The sequence below is a fragment of the Schistocerca serialis genome, chromosome 8 (assembly GCF_023864345.2).
Source record: "Schistocerca serialis cubense isolate TAMUIC-IGC-003099 chromosome 8, iqSchSeri2.2, whole genome shotgun sequence".
In the NCBI taxonomy this organism is placed as follows: Eukaryota; Metazoa; Arthropoda; class Insecta; order Orthoptera; family Acrididae; genus Schistocerca; species Schistocerca serialis.
In genome coordinates, this window is record NC_064645.1 from 557287181 (window position 1) to 557299889 (window position 12709).

The 12709-nt window shown below is 37.8% G+C and overlaps 1 protein-coding gene across 1 annotated transcript in view; it reads left to right on the forward strand.

Moving 5' to 3' along the window:
• Positions 1-12709, forward strand: part of LOC126416186 (protein expanded) — a 505339-nt gene that overhangs the window by 464882 nt on the left and 27748 nt on the right. The window contains exons 10-13 of the mRNA XM_050083768.1: positions 1328-1502; positions 3509-3787; positions 6010-6171; positions 7935-8344. Coding sequence (XP_049939725.1) covers positions 1328-1502; positions 3509-3787; positions 6010-6171; positions 7935-8344 — 1026 coding nt within the window. The remainder of the gene's footprint in view (positions 1-1327; positions 1503-3508; positions 3788-6009; positions 6172-7934; positions 8345-12709) is intronic.

The following is a 12709-nucleotide window of genomic DNA, read 5'->3' on the forward strand; positions in this document are numbered from 1 at the left end:
TAACTACTGCATGTAATTTTGCATAGTATACAGCGTAGCAGAATGATTTGCTTGTGTGTGCACATACATGTTCACATAGAAATGTACACATTTCATTTCATGATATATTCTTTTCTTTTCTGTTTGTCCCTTAGATTATTTATATGCATTGCTTGTACATATGACAGTGATACATTGGTGTAGTGAAGTGATGGTGGTAACTTGTGAGATGCTAGCTAAAAACAGAAGTTCTAGCAGCCATGCAGATCAGTTTTATATTGTTCATTTCTGACTGACATAAATGTATTCAAAACAGTTGTGATTCAGTGTTTCCAGAAATTAAACAGTTTTCATTGATTGGATAGATACATAGCACAAGAGTCAGTTATATTTTATTAGGATTTAATATGAATATCTGTGATCAGAAATATACTGCATCAAAGTATTCAGAACACTAAAGGACTACAGTGGAATTTCTGTACCATGATGAAAATGTGTGTGTGTGTGTGTGGTCGTGGTGGTGGTGGTGGGGACATATTTAAAAACTAACATCTATCATATCTTTAAATACTGAATCAAATTTGATCTTCAGTTTAACCCGATTTACAACCCAACAAACCTAAGCTTCTTTAATGTCTGCCTGAGTTATTATTTCGAAATGGTATTACATTTCGTTCAAACTTTTCTTAGTATTTTTTGAACTAGTGTGTAACTAAACTCAGATTCTTCAATGTCTACCTTAGAGATCATCTCTACAATGCATCACTTTTATTTCACTTTCCTTTTTGAAAATGAAATAGTGATTTTCTTACTGAAAACCCATCTTCCCATAAGCAGACACAGTGTAGACACAAGCAAACAAATGACAATATTATGAAAAGGATAGTTGCTACTTACTGTATAGCGGAGATTCTGAGTCACAGATAGGTACAACAAAAAGACTGTCAGAAGACAAGCTTTTGACCAAAAAGGCCTTCATCGTAAATAGACAGCTCACACACACACACACACACACACACACACACACACACACACACACACACGCGCGCGCGCGCGCGAATGCCACTCACACACGAATGACCACAGTCTCTGGCTGCTGAAACCTCAGAAAAGTGACAGATTTTTCGTAATAGATGTTTTTAAAATGTTTTGGCCTGTGTAAACTAGTTGTACCTTTTATTTATTCATTTATTTGTAAAAGGGTCATTTTTATTTTGTTAAAAAATACATGAAAATGTTATACGAATTCTTTATCAGTGTTGATTCACTGTTGATTTACTCCATTATTATTTTAATGTCCTATGTTGCACAATGTATTAAATATTTACTAATAAGACACATATTTTAGCGTAAAAAATTTGAAATCCGAGCTCTAAACTGGCCAACATCTGGAGAAAAGTTTACATATTACACCAGTAGTGATGAGAAGAGTAAACATTTGCTGTTCCTATGCCGAACAACACATCAATTTAGTATGGCAATACAACCACGGCTGTCAGAGGTGCGGCGGAAAGAAGAAGAAGGTAAGTCTGCATATCCCTCTAATTATCAAGGACCAACAAAACTTTCCAGCTGTCGCCATGTTTGCAGAAAAATAAATATGCTTGTTTCTTTTCATACCTGTACACATGTAATAGTGTATCATTATGTGAACCCTACATACCTCTTGAACTCTTTCACAACGAATAATATTCGTGGATTCTTCTGTCACTCCTTGCTGTAACAATTTCTTATTGAAGAATTCCTTAAGAAATAAAACAAAAAGACTAATTATGTTCTGTAATTTTTAGGACCTTTCCAAAAGTGGAAAGCACTTTGCTCATATTGAAGTAAAAAGCAAAGTCTTTTCTTCATCTGAAATCTGTCTTATCAACTGGTTTGCTCATAGTTTTCAACCAGTTTACAGAAATATTAGATAGAATTTCCATTTGCTTCACTGCCAGTATGTGTTATTGTATATATTATTCAAATCAAATACATTCAGACAAATTAATAGGTAGCAATAATTTTTGGTATTGTGTTGTCTCATTGGCACAAAGCATTGTGAATATAATCAGCTCTTCTTTTTCCTCAGGGATATTCACATTAAAAGTAAAGATAAATTGTTGTTTTGTTCAGGTGTGACCATGGAAAGTAAAAAATAGATGTACATGAAAATCAGTGGTTGTTGTAGAAAGTGGTGGATAATTACCCAGGAATCTTTAATTTTTGGGACAAAGTAATGCTCCACATTTTGTGCTGTTGCTCATTGGAGAGCTTTGTTGATGTGACAGTCCCAGTGACTTATTATAACAAGATCAAATTATGCAGTAAAATCTCAGTCCAAAAGTGAATACTTTGTTTTAATTTAGACTTCATCTTCCTACTAGAAAAGGCAATAGATAATTGCATTTATTTTCTTCTGTTGTGGTTATGGGTCAGATATACAGTGTATATCAGTGTATTGTCCAGAAGCTGGACAAGGATGAAATTTACAGGGAAAAATCCCAGTGTTAAATTTAACAGGTTCAGCGATAAGTTTGTGTCGATATTTGAGAATAACTTTCCAGTAAACTGATAAGAAAGGACATTAAAAAGCCATGAAAAAATAGTTCACCAGTGAGATTTGAAAGGGAAATTTGTGTGTTAATAAGAGCAAATAAAGATCCTGTTTAGTCACATACATAAAAAATTACTCAGTATAATTAAGAAAAGTTATTAAAACGTCTAAAAATATTCTGTTATATCTGATATTAATAATTCAGATAATAGAAGTTAATTGTGATGTCTATATTGCTTTGAATGGATAGGTTACAAGCTAATTCATGGGTTGTAGGTATTTCAAATATTTTTAATAACTATTTTTTAAATTAGTAGAGATAATTGGGCCAAGGAGTGTGCCAGAAAATGCAAGGCAGTATTCTGTAATAGCAAGTTTCAAGGAATTTTGTGTTATGCTGCTGTAAATGTTCCTTCTGGGTAATACCTATTCGATTGATGAATTTTTGTTTAGGAAATTGTAGTTTGTTGAGTGTCAAAGTGTTATATTCTTAACTGTGTTATTAAATTAAATATTGTTTTGTGTTGTGTTGATTTATCTGTACGTGATCAGCATGTAGCTGCATTTACACACTGATTAAGTAAATATTCTAAAATGACTCATCCCACATTATTAAAATATGCCTATATTGTGTAAAAGTGAACATTGGAATGTACAACTAACTAACTACGCTGTTACATTATGCAATAGTTGCATAAAGCTGCCTTTTAATGTGGTATCCTTCTCATTATGTGTGACACTGAAGCTGATTGTAAATAAATGATTACAGCACATGGAGAGTGAATTTCTTATTCAGTTTTTGTATATTTAGTAAGTCTTCTTTTAAACATTTTCTAATTATCAAACGCAGAGATGTTCACTAGTGGTGTAGTCTGCAGAATGTGTTCAAAATAATTTATTGAGAGCTGATAATGGCATTTTCATCAAAAATAAAGCTTTATGACAATAAAACCTGTCAGTGTGATATAAAGGTATTTCTTCTTAATGCAGAACGCAAGAGATTTCGTGACTGGGTGAGTGCGGGTACGTGCAAAGCAGATCAACGCACCTCTGTCATCAGCAATACCTCCTCCAACACAACGTCAGGAATAGTGTCAGATCGTGTACATAGTCTTGATGAAAGTGAAGATGAGTTGGAGGGTGAAATCATGATCACGTCACCCCCTGCGCCTCTTCTGACTCCTACTGCACCACCTTCTGTTGAGTCACTTGCTCTGGCGCACCTCCGGGATGACGACTCTGATGCTCCACCTTCACCTCCACCAAGAGGTAAATCCATTGACCATGCATTAGAGGAATAGTGGTCTAGTAATATTTATAAGGTAGTTTCAAAAATTTTCCTGGAATCAATTAAAAAAATGATATTTTATCACTTTAACATAACATTCAACATAACATTCAAAGTCCTTCCATATAGCAATCACATATCAATTCCCACAACCAAAACACTGATTAAAACTCTCTCTAAAATACCTTCAGTTCCAATATTTTCCCATCCCTTCCATTGCCTCTCCAGTTTTGTTTTGAGCCTTGGGAACAGTCGAAAAGTGGTAGCTGCAAGCTCAGGGACTTGGAATGGGTTCTTTCTTAGGTAAGTTTTCAACTAGCAATGACATGTGCACAATAGACAATGTCACACATCCAAGTATGAAATACAATGATGATTTTTTCCAGATGATGTCTTCTTGAAGTTGTCATCTGTATCTTTCTTTGCAGTGAAGTTGCTTGCTAGTGTCATCAAAGCTCACTGTAGCTTGAGGTCATTTTTGGATGCGTCAAACATGATATAGAATATTGAAGTCAGTGGTTTCAAACTAACTTGTAACATTTCCTATAATTTGTTGCTTTCATCTATTTAGACGGTTTCATAAATACCCTTATTGGTATGCAAATGAATATTAATGCAGTCGTGTCAATGAAATAAAAAAAAAATCTCAAGATTATGATCATGTCAATCCATAGGATGTCTGTGATGTTTCAGAAAGCACAATTCTACTGTCTTTTGGAGAACTTAACTTCGTCAGAAGATAGAGAATGTGCTTCACAAAGTGTAAAAAAAGACCAGCAGATTAACCCTGTTAGTGGTCTATACAGTTTACTGTATACTTAATGTTCTTGGCATTGGTGAAAGTGTAAAGTTGGCCACAATAGGTAATTTATTTGATTCTTGTATGTACTTCAAAAATCGATACTTGGAATTTTCCAGTATCTCATTTCCATGGGCTTCTATTAATGTTCTGAAAATCCAGCAACAAACCTAGTGTCTCAGATTATGAGTTTGGTTGCTCTAATGATGGAAAGTACACAGTCCCTTCCACCATGTGTGCCAATTGATTATCAGCCTGGTAATGCCAAGAATTATTGAGTCTTATCGATGTTAGATCTCTACATTTTGTAGTAATCTGTTCTTGTGTACTTTGCGTATCTGGTCTTCAATACATTTATTTGATGTAATGGGCAGCAATTAGTAACACATTGGTTTGTGAAAAATTATATGTTGAGAAAACAGCATATTCGATACTTTGGTCTTAGTTGTATTGTAAATGGGATACACTGTTACAAATTGTGTGATTAATCTTTTTTCAACTAACATGTATGTGTTATTTACACGTGAGTATTAATGTTAAAATATAGTTTTATTGTTATCAGAGATACATCATTCATCTTTCTGGTATTATGAAGAAAATAATAGATAGCACACTTTGCATTACATAACAAGCAACTGGTCTAAAACTTTATCCCAGTTCTTTAAGAGTAGTAGATGTGAAAGCTACATTTTGAAAGGAATGGAAGTGAATAAATAATGGCACACACCCATCTTGTCATATTTTACAATGTAATCTTGTGCTACGATAAAATTAACACTAGAGGTTGTAGTAAACAAGATAACAAACTATAATGAGCACAGTCCTTTTTTTTTTGAGCAGCAGAATAAACCTTATTTGAATTTACTGTTACTTTTGTTTATATTGTGCCAATTTAGGGTGTACATGATAGACTATGCAGTAATAAGTGAATCTATTTAACTTTCATATTTTAATAGAAATGTATCCAGTATTCTACCGTACCCTGCACAAGAAAAGTTTTATGTCTCAGTGAATATGACACTTAATATTCTTGGGATTTCAGTAATATCACATGACTTAGCAGTTTTTTTAGTTTTTTTTACCCACTGTGTAAGTGATAACAAGCTTCACCTGAATACCTGAATTGTAAGACTTCCAGACAGTAAAAATAAAAATGATTACTCTAATCTCAATAATTTTAGAAAATGAATCAGTGTACCTTGTTATTTATGGCAGTACCACAGCACATTTTGAGCTGTAGTTGGTGCTATATTGTTACACATTTCCTTAAGCAGCCATGCCGGTGAAGAAACTGTGCTGCTTCCTTTTCACACCATAATATTCGTTTGTTATTGATTACAGTTATGGAGAGATTCATTTAGTAGGATGTAATCCAACATTTGTGTAAACAGATGTTTTCATTAGGGAGCTCAGAGGAGACGGACCATACTGGCATGGCTTCTGGTCTGACGCGCAGTCATCAGAAGACATCTCCCAACAGTAGTGGAGGAGGAGGAGGTGCTGCAACCCCTGCCACAACAGATGGCAGTCAGTGTTCGAGTTCCTGTTCCACTGTTGTGGTTGCGGGTAAGTTGTGTGTGGCATCTTGTTTGGGCACTTACAGATACTAAAGTGTAATTGATATGAGGAGGTACCCAAAAGAAACTAAACTTGTTTTTTTAGCTTCTTTATTCAAATTTTAAGCACAAACCTTCAGTTACCTTCAAAATACTCTCCACTTGCACTGATATCTTGTCTAATCTTTTATTCCGTTTTTCAAAACATTGTTTGAATTCATCTTTTGTGATGCTTGACAGTACCTCCATCGTTTTTTCTTTTCTTGACCTCACCAACATCAGTAAAATGCTTTCAGGTTTCTTTTCATTCTAGGAAACAAAACAAAAAGTCGCATTGGGCATGGTCGGGTTTATACAGGGGGTGAGAGACAGGAGTCATACCATTTTTAGCCAAGAATTGTCATACAGACAGGGCTATGGGAGCAGGGGCATTGTCCAGATGGGAAAACCAATCACCCAACTGCCACAAATTAAGCTGCTTCTGCCGCACCCTGTTGCACAATCTTTTCAAAACTTCCAACTATGAAACCTGGTTAACTATCTGACCCTGTGGAAGAAACTCCTCTCACATTAAAAAAACAATTCAGCATTGTTTTAATGTGTGATTTCACCTGATGAGCTTTCTTGGGTGAGACAAACTTGAAGTCTTCCACTGGTTTTATTGTTGCTTCGATTCAGAATCATGAGCCTAGCGCTATGTTTCATGTGATAATTTTTGAAAACATGTTTGTATCATTCACATCTTTCACAGCACAGTGTGCTTCCAAATGACCTTGTTTCAGTTCAACAGTTGGCAATTGTGGCATGAATTCAGCAGCCACCCTTTTCATTTTCAAATCTTCAGTCACAATTCGCTGCACTGAACACTATGTCACTCCTGATAGCTTCACAATTTCTTCAGTGGTCCGTCGTCGATCTTCATTGATGATTGCACAATTTTTTCAACATTTTCATGTGTTTGGGCTATGGGAGGATTACACAAGGTTTGTCATCAATTTACATTTCACCATTTATGAAATGGCAAAATTATGCAAACACTTGAGTTGTCTCCATAGCATTGTCCTTGTATGTCATTTTTAACATTTCAAGAGTTTCTGTTCCACTTTTTCTGAGCAAAAAGCAGAATTGCATCGCTGCAAGCTGTTCATTAATATCAGCCAGTCCAAAATCGATAATTACACGAAACAGTTGTCACTGTAAACTCTGCCGAAAGTAGTCCGAATCTTCATCAGCAATGGCACACCTCTTACTGACTTTGGAATGTTCACTCTGTGCACTCCTAGTGACAAAACTTGGTACTACAAAACTGCTGCCCACCAAAACATTTGTTAAGTTTTTTTTGTATATCCCCTCAAATAGTTCATGTATAACTTAGTGGTGTTTCTTGATGAATTTTATTTTTTATTCATTGTTTACATGTGCTCTGTGATCATAGAGGAGCAGAAGTGGACAACAGTATCTTGTTAGTGTTACTTCAAAAACTGCAGTTTCTTGATATTGGAAAGTAAGTTGATTTTGTGGCAAAAATCGAAAACTTTATCCCATAAAAATGTTCTTTGTAAACCCGTCTCATAATTATTATGTGTATTGCAGCATTTTATCACCAAAAATAAATGTTTTCCTCCATTCAGTGATACAAGCATATATCCTAAAGAGAATTTAATTTATTAGTACTGTTAGTTCTAGGATTTACTACACACATTCATCTCGATATTACATTTCCTTTGCATTACATCATTAATGAGAGTAATTACAGCGGTCATTCGTACACAGGACCAGCACCTCCTGCCAGACCTCGCCGTGCATCGACGTCGTCAAGCCTGGAGCTCGGTTTCTCACATACGGCACAGAATTCGGCAGTCTCAGAACCTGCAACCTCAGTGGGTGGTGTGCTACCAGCACCCAGCACATTGACAGCTGGAACAACGACTGTGGCTTTGGACTATTCGGTGAGGAGTGCTCACACCAGCAGTGGTGTTTACACTCTGACAACAAGTGCAGGGAGTCGTCCAGGCACACCTGACTCGTGTGTGAGTGCAGCTTCTTTTCGAGGTGATGGTAGCGATCCTCCTGCTGCCCCACCTCGATCACCTCTGAGTGCTGCCGAGTTGTCGCACCTCATCATGTCCGGCAGACCTGCACTGGATGATCCTCCCACTGTTGATGCCAGTGAATCATTCACGGTAAGTGTGAAATGTAGGTGGTGGGCTCTCGTGATAGTGCAATAGCTAAACTAGGTCTGTGTAGCTAGTAGTCAAGACAAAGATCTGGCCTTGAGTCCCAGATTGGATAACACTTTTAGTTGGTCATTAAGTTTTATTGTAGTGTACATTATGCGGTAAACTCAAAAGAGCTACTCTCAATAGTATGTAGATTTCTTGATGAATTGTGCACTTAATAAATATTTATGGTTACTTTGAAAATCCTTTGTAAATTTCAGTTGCGCTCTTTGCTGAACATTAGAAATTTCAAAGGGGAACACAGTTATACTATAGTCTTTCCTTGTTCCTTTCATGTTGTAAGTCAAGTTTATTAAACTACCTGGAGAAAAAAGTGTTACTTCACATCCTAAATTTTATTTCATCTTGTCTTGTCCATCAAGCCATTAGACCACCTACAAATCTCTGTCATTATTAATTCTTTACCACAACACATCTGAGTAGCAAGAAGAACAGGGGCACATGCAAGACTTTTATTTTTTGCAACAAATTTAGTAAGCTTAACTTTACTTATTTCTAGCTTTTTATCTCTCATGTATGTTTTGTTCTGACTTCTGTTCACCCTCTCGTTTACTGCTTCACTTGTCTTCACCTACACACAGGTATATAGTGTAGTGTGAATGCTAATTGGTATTAGGACAGGGCATTGAGTGACTTTGCTGATAAGACTGGTAGTCATTTTTGTTTTTTTTTCTTGTCCCCCCTCCCCCAAAGCTGCGGTTTCAGCTGTGTTTTTTGTGCGTGTGGCTCTCTCACCAGCCATGCTCCAGTTGTTCCTATTGTAGCATCTGTTACAAAAATGATCCTTATTTGTCTCAAATATTGGTGCAAAAATTAAGTTCACAGATAATAACCAGAACTATGTTTCCATTTCACTATGTTTCCGTCCCTACACAACCCCTGCTCCCAACACCTTACCTCGTGGTTCATGCCCCTGTAATGGACCAAAATACAAGACCTATCTCATACACCCTCCCACCATCACGTACTCCAGTCCGGTCACAAACATCACCTATCCCATCAAAGGCAGGGCTACGAAACCAGTTGCTAAGCTGCAACCACTGTGCTGCATTCTATGTGGGCATGACAACCATGTTCACATGAATGGCTACCAACAAATTGTGGCCAAGAAGCAAGTGGACCACCCAGTTGCTGATCATGCTGCCAAACAAGACACCCTTCGTTTCAATGACTGCTTCACAGCCTGTGGCCTATGGATTCTTCCCACCAACATCAGCTTTTATGAATTTTGCAGGTGTTAACTTTCCCTGCAGCATATCCTATGCTCCCGTAACCCTCCTGGCCTCAACTTTCATTAGTCATTGTCCTCACCCATCCAGCATCCCTGTTCCCATTCCAGCACTATACAGCCCTCATTCCACCATTGCGCCCAGTCCTTTTACTTGTCTCCTTTTCCGCTACCCGCTTTACCTTGCTGCCCGTCTAACCTCCCGACTGCACATAGCTGCCCTATCCTCTCCACCTTGCCCCTGCATGTTCCCACCAGCACTGCATTGTCCGCTACCCCTACCCGTACTATCCACCCATCTCCCCAACCTAGCCTTCTCCTTACCCCCAACCAGTGCACTGGTGCTGCTGCCCGCAGTGTGGCTAAAGTTGCCTGAGACTACAGTCGTGTGTGAGTTGCAGTTGCGTGAGTAGGTGTGTGTGTGTGTGTGTGATCTATTTTTGATGAAGGCCTTAAGGGCCAAAAGCTTTATTTGTGACAGTCATTCTTTTTGTTGTGCCTATCTGCAACTCACCATTACATTCAATCTTGGATTTTCCATTATATGTTTCCATTTCTTTATTCATTCTTGTTACATCTGTGTTTTGCCCACTTAAGGATGCATTTAAACTTGTTAGTTGACTTGATGGTGTAGCTGTGGTGGCCTGGCAGGTAGAGCACTTGACTCCAGCCCTGCAGGCCCTGGGTTGAGATACGGGAAGGGGTTCTCATTCCACTTCTTCCAGGGTGGCCCTACGCCCACTCAGCCTGCTGTCGAATTGAGTAGTGGGAATCTTTACTGGGTCTAAAAGGCAGCTGGGGTGAAGGGCCTGCCACCCCTCCTCCTCCTAGTGCCACAGTGAATAGATAAGCTGCACTTTATCTGCAGTCATACTGATAGTTCAGTCACAGGCTTGTGCCACAGACAGATAATGGTTCCTGCTATTTGATCTTCCTAAAATCTCTTCATACTTTTACTATGCTTTGTCTTCCATTCTTTTTTTTTCTTATTGGTCTGCTTGTTAGGATTCTCTGTAAAACTTGAATCTCTTGATTCATTGCCTGTGTTTCGAAGCCAAGACCTTTTATTTATTTGTAATATTTATAAGACGTTCTGTTGTATCTTTCTTTTAAGGTATAGAAATGGTAGTAGGGAAACAACAAACAGGAAATGACAACTGCAGAAAAGTGTTCTTTTGACTCTTAGGCTCACTTAATAATATCAGTAAAAATAATAATAATAATAATAATAATAATAGACCTTCAGGGCAGAAAAACAAAGCACTTTTTTATATTTATGTGCTTACACACCATCCTTCATTCAGATGCAGATGAGTGATTCTGTTTGTTGAGTCTTTCTGGTGGCTCCACCACATGGCATAGTTGTTTTCCTGTCTGTTGCAAACAGTTCTTCTGGGGTAAGTAGATACAAGCATTGGATACATTGTGCATTACTGTTGAATAAAAATAGGAAAAAAACTTGTAAGCTGACAACAAGCAGGCACAAAATAAAAAGACATGAAAAATACTAGCTTTTGGAATCAGAAATTTGTTCACATCGCAGGTGAACAGCAGGGCAGAATGGAAGAGAAATGGAGTCTTGCTTTAAGGTTAACAATCATTTTTACAATTTGGACAAAAATGCTCATACTGTATAATTGTTGGCATAGCAACTTATTTCTTGTATGAAAAGTTACATAAATGTTACATAGGTACATCTTGGAAATACTGTATATTGTGTGAATGCAAAATGAGGTTCAGCTGTCATAGTTGCTCGTACATAATTTACACTGAGGTGACAAAAGTCAAGGGATAGTGATATGCAGATATACAGATGGTGATAGTATAGCGTACATAAGATGTAAAATGGCAACAGACTGGCGGAGCTGTTGTTTGTATTCAAGTGATTCATGTGAAAAGGTTTCCTATGTGATTATGGCTGCACAGTGGGAATTAACAGACTTTGAACGCAGAATGGTAGGTGGAGCTAGACGCATGGGACATTCCGTTTTGGAAATCCTTAGGGAATTCAATATTCCACGATCCACAGAGTCAAGAATGTGCTGAGAATACCAAATTTTGGGCATTACCTGTCACCATGGACAATGCAGTGGCCAATGGTCTTCACTTAATAACCGAGAGCAGCGGTGTTTGCATAGAGTTGTCAGTGCTAGCAGACAAGCAGCATTGTGTCACACAATGCAGTAATCAATGTGGGATATATGACGAACATATCCGTTAGGGCAGTATGGCAATATTTGGCATTCATGAGCTATGGCAGCAAACGACCATTGTGAATGCCTTTACCAACAGCATGATGTTGCCTGCAGCACCTCTCCTGGACTTGTGACCAGATCGGTTGGACCTAGACGACTGGAAAACTGTGCCCTGGACAGCAGTTGGTAAAAGCTGATGGTAGGGTTCAAGACTGGCACAGACTCCACGAAGCTGTGGGCCCAAGTTGTCAACAAAGATCTGTGCAAGCTGGTGGTGACTCCATAATGGTGTGGGCTGTGTTTACATGGAATGGACTGCGTCCTCTGGTCCAACTGAAATGATCCTTGACTGGAAATGGTTATGTTCAGCTACTTGGAGACCATTTGTAGCCATTTCTGAACCTCACATTCTTAAAGAACAATGAAATTGTCACAGGGCCACAGTGGGTTTGAAGAACATTCTGGACAATGCATGCGAATGGTCTGGCTACCAAGATCACCCTACATGAATCCTATCGAACATTTATGGGACATAATCGAGAGGTCAATTCGTGCACAAAACCTTGCATCAACCTTCCAACAACTTGATGAATCCATATCATGTTGAGTTGCTGCACTATGCCAAGTGAAAAGGGGTCCTACGCGACATTAGGAAGTATCCCATGACTTGTGTTACCTCAGTGTAACTGCATCTTTATTGTGATAATAAATATTTTATTAATTTCCTGGCGCATTTCGCCACTGACCTACTTCAAAAGGACATGAAACAGATTGATACAAGGTATCTCATCAGTGATACATATATAAATCAGAAGTGCAAATTCTATACAGCTATCTTCTTGTCATGACACAAATAATAATTAATGTGAACTTAATCAAAACTTT